Here is a 13,373-nt window from a genome sequence, read left to right as displayed (position 1 = left end):
GTGAGATGTTCCACCAGAGAGGTACAGAGAACTTATCCGAGGTGTAGGGGAGCTCTCATGAAATGAACAGAGAAGACTCAAATCTCAAAGTAACTCAAGGATTTGAAGCCTTTTTTCCCCACTTTAAATGAGCCTCTCTGATTGTCACCACTTACTACGAAACAGCCAGAAACACAGAGATGGACACAGTTCTTGAGTTTTATTTAACAATATCTGGCATTTAAGACTCAGACAATGGTGGAGCAGAGACACTTCTGTTGCCACCCATTCTTTTCCTGAACAGAAGAAAATGCCACCGTCTTCTCATGAGCCAAATTCAGTGATCTTCCACCAAACAGAGCCAGTTCCAGCACAGTTTGCTGAACAGACTTCACTAGAGATTCTGTAGTGGCTTTAGTGGATTTGATATGATGTAGGGCAGAGAAAAAAAGAAACATCCCCCTTCCTCCTCAGCTCACACATGTAGAGCATTGTCTTCATTTTCCTAGATGGTCTGGAAAGCTCATGAATGTCCGTATTTAATAGTAACTCCTATTTATCACTACGAAATCGTGGGACTGTGTTTCCAAAAGGTTGTTGGCTAAGCCTGGAGTAGGTCTGTCCAAAGTCAAAGAGGGATTTTGGAAGAAGGAACCTTCTAGAAGAAAGTAGATGAGACCCATGCTGGTCATCAAATCCTGGAGGAAATGGCTGGGCTCTTCACTGATGGATAGTGACAAGCCAGGCTTAGAGATAATTCAAGAGCACAGCAAGTGAAAGATGCTCTTCTAATGCTGCTGTGCCATTGCTTTTCAGACAGATAATTTAATTATTTTGCCTATTTTCATGTTGGTTTGGATGCCACTGATGAAATCTGACTGTCACTTATTTTTGGCTGTACTGTGAGTGCCCACTGTCCCCCTAACAGCTGGCTTGTGACCATTTCCCACATCTAATCCTTTAGGATTTCACTTTTTCCAACAAGCAGTGGCTTCAGCCCCTACTGGTGGTGGCAGGGGCTGTTTTCTTTACCAAGCATGTGCACAGACTTGCTTGCCTGCAAGAGAAGCACAGCTCCATTAAACAAGACTCATCTGTTTGCTTGCCCATAAGGCTCTCAGCTACCGGGGAATCCTGGCAAATTGGAGTTGGAAGAGATGCTAAGAGCCCGCTGGGATCAGTCCTGCCTAATCCAGCCCTGACTGCTCTGTCTCTGGCTTAACAAACTCAAACTCCAGCACTGCAGACGCCACAGCTCCCCTGGGCAGTCCAAGTGCTTCACCAGATGCTTCCCATGATGTTTGCATCAACATTTCCAAGGAAGGACAGCTTTGCCTGTCCACGCAGAGAATTTCTGGGAGACCTCATCCCTCAAGATTCTTCACTCTTGTTTCTGTCTGCTCCCAAGCTCTGTGACCCTTCTTGTCTTCCCAGCTCCTCTCTTTTCCGCCCCGCATCCAGAACTCGAGTACTGAACTATCAAGTGAAAAATCTCTAAGGGGGATTGTGCATCCCTCCCAAATGTGCCACCCTCTGTCTCCTACTGTTCAACATTCCCACAAGGAGTGCTTTTCCACACAAACACTAAGGCACATGGCTTGGTGAAGAGCCATGGACAGGTTTGAGGCAAAAGAACGGCATTGTGTTGTCTTTGTCTGAACTCAGCCTTTCCCTCCTGTGGTGTAAAAGCTTCTCTAAGGAGAAGGATTCAACTGGACTGGTCATGACTGGAGAGTCCTGGACCCTCTCACATTCCCCGTTCTCTCCATAGCTCAGATTTGCAGGGTTTTGGAGGGGTGATAGAGCCTCCACGCTCCCTAGAGAAAAACACCATGGCAATGATGCCATGGGAACGGCTGGATGGTGTCTGCACCAGTTCCCACTCTGTCTTGCAGAGCTAATGCAGTGTTTATGCAGCCTCATTAGTGCTAATTACAGGTGAGGGAAAGACATTAATGAAACATGAATAAATAAAATTCTGTGATTCTGTTCAGACCTGCTAGGCTTCAGAGAAGAGGCCAGAAATAACACTGAAAAATATGAATTTGAGGTGAAAACACAAAGGTGTTTCTCCATTGGCAGGAAGATCTTTACCCAAACTCTTCCTTCAAGTAAATCCCTTTGTAAATGGCAGTAGAGCTCTCCTGGGATCTGGCTGTGAATTCCTGGCCATAACACAGCAACCTGCACCACAAAATCCCCCTTGGCTCATGCCAACTTTTGAGATATCCACAACTAGCCTGGAAAGCCCAAGAGGGAGTAGAGCCTCCTAGAAAGGAGCTAAAGTCCAGACCAACACCACCTCCCATTTCTCTTTCCATCTGGAGGCTCACAGTGGTTCTGTCCACCTTCCCTTGTTGCTGTGTTCCTCCTCCTTCCCTCAAAGCCAAATTCCCCAGTGGAATTTTTCTCCCACCCTTAAAACCCACTCAGAGATGCCAGAAAGGGCTCTGCTTGTAATGCCAGAGGGAAAAATCCCTGCAGAACATAAGTCTGCCTTATGCCCACTGGGCAGAGATTTATAAACTGGTTTTTAGCCTTCCTTGAAGCCCAAAAAACAATTCTTGAAACAGAGTGAGGAGCATTTACAAGTCCCTGCTAAGAGAACAAGAAGTCTGCTTTCGAAAGGTGAAGCTTTGGGGGCCATGAGGACAGCTTTAGGGGTAGAGGACAACTCTTTAGGGGTAGAAATTAGCTCTTTTGTCCCTGCTTTTGCACCAGAAGTTTGGATACACCAGGTCCTGTGGTTCTTTTCAATCACCCAAAACTGTTGTAGAGCTGTTGTTGGCCCAGGGGAATTCGTCTTTTTCAGGCCAATGCTGACACCAAGATGGTGAGAGACTGACCTCAGATGCAGCATCACCATTTCAGGTGGGGTACAAACACAACATAATTGATGGGTCCCCTTCTTCAGAGCTTCTAATGATCAAATAACAGAATAATTCAAATCAGAAGGGATGAGATCAGGTTTCCCAGGGCCCTATTCAGGCAACTTTTGAATATTCCTAAGAATGGAAATCCCACGACCTCTCTGGGTTCCTGTTCCAGTGTTTGACCACCCTCATGCTGGGATTTTTTCCAAGAATCACTGGCAAATTAATTGCTCAGACTGGGGGATTCCCATGTAATGAGTCATTGTGGGAGGCTGAATGTGGTCTCCAAGGCCAGGAATCACTCAGAGCCAGTCTTGCAGGTAGGGGCTGGAGTGGCCAATGCAGGATGGCAAACTCCAGAAGTGACAGACAAAGGGATACTCACAGGACAAGAGGATTAAAGTGCCACCACTTGCAGGACACTCAGCTCCTTCTAGCACGAGGGGCCACTTAAAAAATTCCAAGTTCCCCCGTGATGGGGGAGGCAGTTAGAACCTGCTTTGGTAATGAATTAGATACAATTATTAGAGACCCATTAAGGCAAAGTAATTATTAGCTTCATAATTGCTTTTATTGCTGGAGAACCCAGCAAGATCCATACCAGGTCCTACACAAATACAGGACCGAGAATTAACCCTTCCCTGAGAAAGAGGGAAGGGCCCACTCCTGCAAAACACCTCAGCACATATGAAAACGCATTTGTGGGATTTGTTTCCCTCAAGATCATCCCTAATCATGAAAATTTTGATGCTGAAGGGTTTGCAACACAAGGTTTGGTTGTGTCAGACCACACCTTGGCACTGGCTCAGTGGCCACCAAAAGGAGATGGGCATATGAGAACCAGGACAGGGAGCCAAGAAAGGTCATTTAACCACTTCTAAATGTCTTTGCTCCTTGTGGAAGTGCAATATCTTGATTCACTTCAGCTATTCTTTGTAAACTGATCAGACAAGATCCACAGATCACTTGCAATCTTACGGGCTTGGATGGAGAGGGTACAATCAGGAGGAGCTCAGGAATATTGCAAGGGAGCTTTAAAACCAATCAACAACTCTCAATGTAACACTGAAGCTGTGACTATGTCAGGGGTGGTGTTTTGTTTTGCCTTTTTTTTTTTCTTCTCCCCATATATAAAGTTTGAAGCTTCCCAGGTCATCTGGGAAGGTCTCATGGAAACAGACACTTATTTGTAAGGGGGAGAGGGAAACCAACCAACTGAACAAGCTGTAATTATTTAAAGATGTAAAAAAATATCTATTATGAAGTAGTATGGCTACCAATCCACGTAACTTCTACACCTTTAGAACTAATGGAAATAAAACAATGATAATAAAACCAGAAGGTTTCTGCCTGACTCTGTCTACCCTCGTGGGCTTCTTGGAGAGGGCTGGGGCTAAATGATGAAATATTGAAAATATATGAAATGCACCTGGAGAAGAAATGGTGCAGTGGGTCCTGTCCCAGGGAGCTCACAATGAAAGAATTACAGAGTAATTTTAAGTCAAAAGGGACAAAATCAGGTTTCTCAGAGCCCTGTTCAGTCAAGTTTTGAATACACCCAAGGATGGAAATCCCACCACCTCCCTGGGTTCCTGTTCCAGTGTCTGAACCCCCTCATGGTGGAAATGTTTTTACAAATCATGGAACGTTAAGGGGTTGGAGGAGACTTTAAAGCTCATCTCATTCAACACCCTGCCATGGGCAGGCACACCTTCCACTAGGCCAGGTTGCTCAAGGCCTTATCCAACCTGGCCTTTGACACTTCCAGGGATGGGTCAGCCACAGCCACCCTGGGCAACCAGTGCCAGGGCCTCCTCACCCTCAAAGTTAATAATTTATTCCCAATAGCTAACCTAAATTTCCCCTCTTTCAACTTGTACCATTACTCCTTGTCCTACATAAATGTCTTATATAATAAATATTAGATAATTAACGAGAGCTAAAATCTTTGGTAAATTAATTGCCTAGACCTGGGGATTCCCATGCAATGAGTCAGTGCAGGAGACTGAATGTCGTCACCAAGCCCCAGAGCCTACAGAGCCCCTTCCTTTATGTAGGATTTGGGATGGCCAATACAGGATGACAAACTCAGAGGTGACAGACCCAGCAGTGATGCAACTCAAAGCCAGGCTGGACAGGGCTTGAAGCAACCTGGGATAGTAGAAGGTGTCCCTGTCCATGGCAGGGAGGTGGAACTGGATGATCTCTAAGGTCCCTTCCAACCCAAACCAGTCTGTAACTACGATTTTAATACAAATGCGGAAAAGCCCCGGCACTGGTAACACCCCTAACACAGCACAGAGGGGAAAAGCCTTTGGGAGCACTTAAAAACCTTCATGACTTAGCTTTTTGGTCTTCTCACAGAGTTTTACTTAGTTCAGCCTGAATGCTTCCAGCTGGACTCGGAGACAACGCCCTCAAGCTGAAATCAGGTTGTCAGCAAGGGCTGCGCCCCTACAGAGTGGGAGGTGGCTGAGCACAGCCCTCCTTTAAGCACCCAATCACTCTCCCAGGGTGCCCTGCTTCCTTCCCAGTCCAACCAGTTCCTACAGACCAGTATAACTGGTGGGGTGAGTGAGGCCAGCACCTGGAACCCGCCCATTCATCCCTCAGCAGCCAACTGGGGAGTTCCCCTGCTATTTGGGGGGAGGATCTTTGTCCCCTATAAAAGGAGGTGGGTGGAAGAGGTTTGGCTGTAGGAGGTTTTCTTGAGGGTGGGTAGAGGTGCTGTGGGAGGTGGTTGGGGGCAGAGGAAGGGCTGTGCAGAGTAGAAGGGAGTCAATGAAGTAGGGGGGGAAGGCTGCCCAGCCTGTTCCCCAAATGGATACGCAGGGTGGGCCTGGGGAGAGCAGTGGATGAGAGCTGGATGAAGGAATGTGGGGCCTGGGGGGAATGCTGACGGTGCTTTCACTGCCCTGGGGAGGTGTGGGTGAGAATGGGGTGGGAACTCAAGGCTCTGTTTTTTACAATGGTTGCGAGTTGATGCTTGGCTGAATGTGAGAAGGTGGGGAGCTCTGCACCCCAGTGCAAGCAGAGGGTCAGGGCTGTGCCTTAAAGGCCCTGCAGGAGCCTTGCCCAGGGGTGTAAGGTCACAGGGAGCCTTCCTGCAATCCCTGGCTGCAGGCAGAGCTGGGGTGAGCTGCATGAGCCCTGTCCTTGCTCTGTTCCCTTGTGGGTGCTGGGTTGCTGTCCAGCCACAAGGACTGGGAGTGAGCCCATACAGGGGGAGGATTTCTCCTGTAGGCCTGGCTCCCTGCTCCAGAGCTGCAGAAGGCACCAGCTCAGGTGGCCATGCTCATGGAGAGATGGATGTCATGCCCTGCAGAGGGCTGGGGATGGTTTTCCTCCTCTTCCTCCTTGGAGGGCAGGGTGTTTTGGATGAGACTGAAGTGAGTCTGGAGTAAAAAGGTGAAATGAGGAGGTACAGGGGGATCAGAGATGGCAAATACTGTTCTTTTAATGTCCTGGGAAACAGGGCAGTCTTCCTTCTTGAGGAGGGGTGTTACTTTACTGTCACACAGGCTACAGCTGGGGCAGTGTGAGCATTAACATCTCCCAGTGCTGGAAGCTCCCAATGCTTCCAGTCTCTCACAGTGAGCCCGTGGAGAACCGATGGAGCAGCAGTCAGAGCTCTGCAGGTGGTGAACTTCCCTGGGATGTGAGCTCTGTCTGTGCTGCCTGACATGAAGCCAGTGCCTGGAAATTTGAGGCAGACCCCTTGGATGACCTGTGGCCAGCTGCATCCAGGGATCCAAGCTGCTGCTGGTGCCTTTGGCAGCAGGAGTGTCTCTTTAGCTGTCTCTTGATCAACATAATATGCAAGTTTCTGGGTGCAAATGGAACAGGCCTGTGAGTAATTATCACATGCCCTTGAAGGCAGAGGACTAAAGCTCAGTCCTTTACCCTTGGTAAATCTAGTTTTGATGACCACTTAACATCTGTACCTTGATATAAGACATTAAATTAATGTTTCCTAACATGTTTTCCTCCTGAGCCCTTCCAAAAGGGATTTGGTTTGTGCTGCAGCACAGGAAGGCCTTTACAGCCATCCTGTCATGCCTGCTGCTCCTCCTCACAGCCATGCCTAGGATGTCCCCTTGCTGTGGAAGGAGCATGTGGCATTGGAGGCTTTGGTTTTAGTCACTCTGAGCCAGCCCAGGCAGTGGAGAAGCCAAGATGCTGGCATGAGGTGGGAATGGCTCTTCTGGTGGGGGATCCCAGGATTGCTGTTGATTTTTTTCATCAAGCTGTCTCACAGCTGTGCCAGGTGCCTCAGAGCCCTGTACTGAGTGCTGTGGAGCTTGATGCTGAGCCTCTGGTCAGTGCTGGTCTCTGGGATTAGTTTGCAGGGAGAACTGGCACTGTGGGATGAAAGCCAACTGAGCTTTCCTTGTACACCCACAGCCAGCAGAAGTCTCAGAAGAACTGCAAGTGATGGAGGCTTCATGCCTGAAATAACTCCTTATGTATTGGTGTGAGTTCCTGGAGGGAGCTGCAGGATGGTGCTGCTTCATCTCGTCCTCATCCAGAGCCTTCTGCTCCCAGATGCTGCTGGCAGAGTGTAGGAATGCTCCCCAACTGGTTCCATGCCATTGCAGTCAGTGGGGCAAGCAGTGGAGTTCTAATTCCAGGGCTGATCTTTCCATGGGAGCAGCACTTCCCATGGTGTATCAGGGAAAAGATGGGTCACTGGCCTGTGCTGGTTATGGGTCATTAATCATAAAATCACAGAATGGAATGGGTTGAAGGGACCTGAAAGACCATCTACTTCCACCCCCTCTGATGTGGGCAGGGAAACCTTCCACTACTTCAGGAAAAAGGACTTTGGGAGATTCCCAGGCCAAATTCCTGCTTGTGGGGTGAAAGCTGCCATGAGAGCAGGTTGTTCACGGCTCTGCTTGGATAAATTATATATATCCACTAGGATGGAAGCTCCCCTACCTCCCTGGTCCTGAAAGAAACCTATTCATCTTCATGGACTTTGCCACAGGGACATAAGAAGGAAAATTAGGAGAATGTTTTGTGTATTTCTGAGTTGCAACTTCCCTTCAAGTCTAGGGCAGAGTGTGCCAAGGACCTGCTAATCCCTCAGCAGCTGCTGGAGATGCCAGAAGGCCCATCAGTGAGGAAGTTCCAGCTGCTGACCTCCCCTTTTGTGGGGCAAGTGGTGGCCAAGGTGGGAGGAAGCAGCCGGAAGCTCAATGTGAATGACCTGAATGCCCTGAGGCTGCAGGACTCCCAGGTGAGCTGTGCTAAAGTTTAATTTACAGATCCATGACAAGTCTGGGGGAGGCCACCATTGCCCTGCACCTGGGTGACAGAAGGTGCAGAACCTGTGAATGTTTCCCTGAGGGTTTCACCTGGCTGAGTTGAGGCATCTGTGCTGTGGGTGATGCCATGATGATTTTTTGCCTTTTCTTTTACACCCCTTTTATACCTTTTTACAACTTCTGTATTCTTAGTGCTTTTTGCCTACATTTCTTGGACTTGTTTGTCAAGCTAGGAGACTCAGCATCTTAGAGGCTTCGTAGTTAGGGATCAGTGTGCCCCAGACCCCAAGGTCCTCTCCAGAACATATTCTGTAAACTGAGATAGAACCATCCAGGGGAAGGCTCCTTGGGGATGGGGGCTCATTCGAGCCTCTCATTGGGGAATTTTTGATAGATATGCTAATTAGTAAGGCCTGTAATGTTATACCTGATCTTTTGGGGGTGTGCATTGTGGTGTGCATGGAGGTGCATTCGACCTGGGCGTAGTGCACCTAAGGATCCTTAAAATAAATACCAAGGTAAAATCCCTTTTTCCCTTCTAACTGTGTTTGACTCTTGATTTTTAAGACCAGGAAAAGGAATCACAGGCACTTGTCAGAATTCACACTGGGTTGGTCCTGATGGGGCTTCACTGGCCTGACGCACCCCAGATGATGATTTGGACCTGACTGGCCAAACCCTGGCACAGCCTCACCTCCAATTAAAGATGGGGAGCAAAATGAAAAGCACAAAATGCACCCAGCACAAAGTTCGAAGGTGAATCAGAAGCAGTGATAACAAACTTCAAACCACTGAGTTCCTGTCCTGGTGGGCCTGATAGGAGCCCCTGAGAGGGATTCAGAACTGAGTGGCATCTGAACACCTTATGCTTCAGGCAGGCAAAGAAAGGAATCTGCAAGGATGACCCTAGCTCTGATGGGAATGGCTTGGATGCTGACTAATCCTGTGTTCAGGGTGGGGTGATGTGTCCTCTAATTGATGCTGTAGAAAATAGTCACTTGTATGGAAACAGCCAGAGGTTTTATCCCTGAATGTGTTCAAAGTCAGGTTGGATGAGGACTGAGCAACCTGGTCTAGTGGAAGGTATCCCTGTCCATGGCAGGGGAGTGGGATGACATCATCCTTAAGAGCCCATCCAAGCCTTTCTAGAATTCTATGGTCCTTTATGGATCATCAGTACATCCCAGCTCTTTTTCTCAGGTTCATGGGAAGAACTTGTACCTGGCATTTGTGGCAGCTGAAGGTCCCTTCCGACCAGCCGCAGAGGAGATGGTGCTGCAAAGAGAGGCTGCTTGTGGGGCACACTGTCCTGCCCAGGGAGGCCAAGGACAGATTGGTGCTCCACATGCCCATTCCCAGGATGAGGAGCTGCAGGACCCCCAGCACTCAAGATGTGAAGCCCCAGATGGAGCAGAGGGTCCGAGCAATTGGCTGCGCATCCACTTTGGCATGTTCGGCAGCGTCCGGGCAAACGAGTTCTCAAGGGCAAACAGAGCCAATAAAAGGGGGGACTGGAAGGACCCTGTGCCCAGGTATTTAATGGAATCTTCTCTCTCCCTGCCTTTTCTCTTTTCTCCCAAACTAAATTTGTGTGGGGATGCTCTTAGCCTTGATTTTCTCGGATATATGCTAAAGCACAAGAGATGGCATGAGTGGACGTGGGGTGTGTTCGACCAGAGAATCCCCAGTGAAATTAACTGTAGGATGTGTTGCCTGCTGGCCTGGGGATCACAGTACCAGTTCTGCTAAGATTTTATCTTAAAGAGTGAAGTTTTAGGATGCCAGTCTGCATCATGCCCTAAAAGTGTCAGTTTCTCCCAGTTATGTGTTTTTTTTAAAAAGCCCTGGATAAATAGCAAACATCTCAGCTGGAATCACAGGCTGGAGTGATGCTGTTGAAGGTAGCAGTGAATTGAAAACATGGTTATGGTTTGTGTCCTGTATCCCACTGGAATTGTACAGAGCAAGGGGGAACCAGCTTCCCAGAGAAGCTGTGGCTGCCCCATCCCTGGAAGTTTCCAAGGCCAGGTTGGACAGGGCTTGGAGCAACCTGGGGTAGGGGAGGGTATCCCTGCCTACGGCAGAGGGGTGGCCCAAGATGATTTTTGGGTTCTCTTCCAACCCAAACCAGTCTATGATTCTATGATTTTTTGAAGGATGATTTGATTTCTATACCAGTATTTTTAGACACAGTTTTGTGTGCTACTTTTAACATCCATTTCCCTGATTTGTCAACCCTTCTGCGGGAGCCCTGGTCATCCAGGGAGCACAGGGCAGCAGAAGGAGCAACTCTCCACCAGTTGTGTGTGTTCACCACCATGTTTCATGTCTGAAATCATGAAAGAGGCCACCTTGCCTTGAGACCATGGCCAGCTGCAGAGTACAGCAAGTAGGTCAGAGATGTTTCTGACGAGAGACTCCCAACTTCCTGGCTTCTCCCAGGCTGGTTCTGCACTTTGAGAGTGGAGGCTTCCTTGTTTTCTACAACTGCCGGATGCTCTGGTGCTCCTCTCCGAGGGCTGATCCTGCTTCTGACATCCTGTCTGTGGAATTCCACCGCGGCCGGGCGCTCCGTGCCCTCCGTGCACCTGATCCCATCTGCTACACCCTCCTAGACCAAAGACATTTTTCACGGCTGGGTGAGTTCCAGGGAACAGTGGCAGAAGGAGAAATGGAGGAGTGTGGGTGGGATGTCTACAGATGCAGAAGTGCATGTCTGGGAAGTTTTTTCTTTAGTCTAACAGCTTCTGGTTGGTCCAGCTGAGGGGATGTGGTCATCTTCAAGGTCTGTAACAAGGGTAGAGGGAAGAAACCTCTTCCAGCCCAATCCCAGCTCTAAGTCTACTCTTTGGATGCCACCTCTGATACAGGGAATGGCATTGCTGGCTGCAATCCTTGAGGCAGAAATCACAGGTTGGAGCCAGCAGCCTGTGTTACCTTTATTAGAAATATCCTTATTGTCTCTTTATTTCTGACCCTTTCCAGGGAACATCATTAAGAACGAGATCTTGTACCTGGCCAGGATCCACCCATTAACACCAGGCTCCCTCTTGGCTCCCTCAGATCTGGAGCATCTGCTGGACTGCGCCATTCAGTTCAGCTCTGAGTGGCTGCACAACAAACTGCATGGCCAAGGGCTGCACCCCAGGGTGTACCAGAAGGAGCAGTGTCCCCTGGGGCATCCCTTGATGAAGGGGACTTTTGGACCCTTGGGTGGATTCAAGAGACTTACATGGTGGTGCCCTCAGTGCCAGCCTACAGTGCTGCCAGGGGATGGGGACCCTTCCCCAGTCACTGAGTGACCTGTCCTGGAGGGTGCTAGGTGGTATTTCAGCCATGCTCTTCATTGTCCTAAAAGGTCTCGGTGTTTTTTTTGAGGCTGTTGAGTTTGGTCCTTAGGGAGCTGGCAGAGTTAAGTGCTCAGTGGGGGTCCCAGGTCCCCTGAGTGGCTGTAGAAAGGAAAAAGTGGCTGTCCATGGTTTTGTTTTTTTTTGGTTTTTTTTGTTTTTTTTGTCACAGTGGCACAACAGTGTAAAGAGTTTGACCAGTTCTGAGGTGTTTTGGTTGGCCTGTTCAGGTGGCAGTGGATGGGAAGTATAAAGGGTTGAGCAGGGCACTGCTGTGGTCTGAAGTGACCCTGTCCCTTCACCCTGGAGGACTCAGCAAAACAGAGGATACCCCTCTGCCTCAACAGCTTGATTAATTGGGAATTAAATAATCCTGCCTCTGTCTGGAGCTGGATACCTGTGGGATGGGTGTGGTTAAACATGAGGGGCTGTTCCCTGTGTCAGATCTGACAGGAACAGCTCCCTCCTTCCACATCAATGTACACAAAATATACGTCAGCAGTGCTTGGTGGAACTCACCTCTGCCACCTATAGGTTTCAGCTTTGTGGCAAGCTGCCAATTCCAGATCTCGCTGTAGAAGTAATTAAAAAAAAATTAGAAATACACTGTGTGATGGGGATTGCATAAAACTCAGGATCTCCAAGGAAACCTGAAAGCAGAAAGGTTTGGAAATAGACCTGTGTCTCTAAACACTAGGCAGGAACTGCTGCTGTCCTCTCCCCCTGGATTTGAGTTTATTTTAATAATAACCTGTTGAGCAAAAAAATAAAAGCTGGAATTAGAACTGGTGCTGTTCATTGCAAGTGTGTCCTTTCTGGCAGTTTCTTGGTTAAAAGCTGAGGTGTACAGGGAAATTCCAGCTGTATGGAGTTGGTTAACAGCTACCTCTGTGGTGCTGCCTGTAGAGGATGGTACCAGCAGCTTTCCTCAGTGGTGTAAAGGTTCTCATTAATGGGAATTGGCATTTAAAGATGGATTGCAAATCAGCTGGGAATGCCGGAGGTAAACAGCTCCATTGTAGGCAGCTGCTTCCCAGGCAAGACTTGCACAGCCTCTCCCCTGTGAACTGCAACACCCTAGAGTGGTTGCAGGTTATGGGATTGATGAATAAACCAATTAATGGGGTTATGGGGCCAAAGAAGGTGGTTAATGTCCCTTCCGCAGGGTGTCAGCAAAGTACCCTTTCAATGCCCTTCCAAAACAAAGGAATTGTAGAATATTCTGAGTTGGAAGGAACCCACAATGATGATCAAAGTCCAACTTCTGGAAGAAAACCACCCACAAAAAAAAAAACCCAAAAGGCAAATGTTGCACTTTGAAAGATGAGGATGGAGCTGGGTAGGTGTTGGGTTCTCGGCACAGGAAGGATGTGAACTGTTGAAGCAAGTCCAGAGGCGGCCATGGAGATGCTCTAAGAGGTGGAGGACTTCTGCTCTGGAGTCAGGCTCCGAGCTGAGAGTGTCCACCTTGGAGAAGAGAAGGAGCCAGGAAGACCTTAGAGTCTCTTCCAGTACCTTCAGGGGCTCCAGGAGAGCTGGAAAGGGACTTAGGGCAAGGGGGGAGTGGGACAGATGGGATATTGGAAAGGAATTGTTCTCTGAGAGGGTGGTGAGGGGCTGGGAGGCCCCTGCTCTAATAGGAGGTGTCCCTGCCCGTGGCAGGGGCTTGGAACTGGAAAGTCTTCAAGCTCCCTTCCGTCCCGAGCCCTCCCCTCGCCCCATGGCGGTGCCGCTCCCCTCACGCTCACCCGCGCGGGGTCCGGGCTGCCGGCTCCTTCCCGTTCCGCCCGTGCTAACGCGCGCCTCCGCCAATCAGCGCCCGCGGCCGGCCGTCACACCAGCCCCGCCGCCTTCCTATTGGCTGGCGCTGCCCTGGTGCGAGCGCGCCTCCGCCAATCGGCGCC

At 49.2% G+C, this 13,373-nt stretch overlaps 1 protein-coding gene across 1 annotated transcript; it reads left to right on the top strand.

Moving 5' to 3' along the window:
* Positions 1–7,917: 7,917 nt before the first annotated feature.
* NEIL2 (nei like DNA glycosylase 2) lies at positions 7,918–11,424 on the top strand (the record flags this gene model as incomplete). The annotated part of the gene is made up of 4 exons (XM_082302780.1): positions 7,918–8,094; positions 9,323–9,654; positions 10,565–10,761; positions 11,108–11,424. The coding sequence occupies exons 1-4, from the start codon at positions 7,957–7,959 to the stop codon at positions 11,422–11,424; spliced, it is 984 nt and encodes a 327-aa protein (XP_082158906.1). The 5' UTR covers positions 7,918–7,956.
* Positions 11,425–13,373: the final 1,949 nt, after the last annotated feature.

Source organism: Coloeus monedula (assembly GCF_965178545.1).
Source record: "Coloeus monedula genome assembly, chromosome: 2".
NCBI classification, from domain to species: Eukaryota; Metazoa; Chordata; class Aves; order Passeriformes; family Corvidae; genus Coloeus; species Coloeus monedula.
Note: the sequence above shows the minus strand (reverse complement) of the source record. Positions and strands in the feature narration are given on the sequence as shown.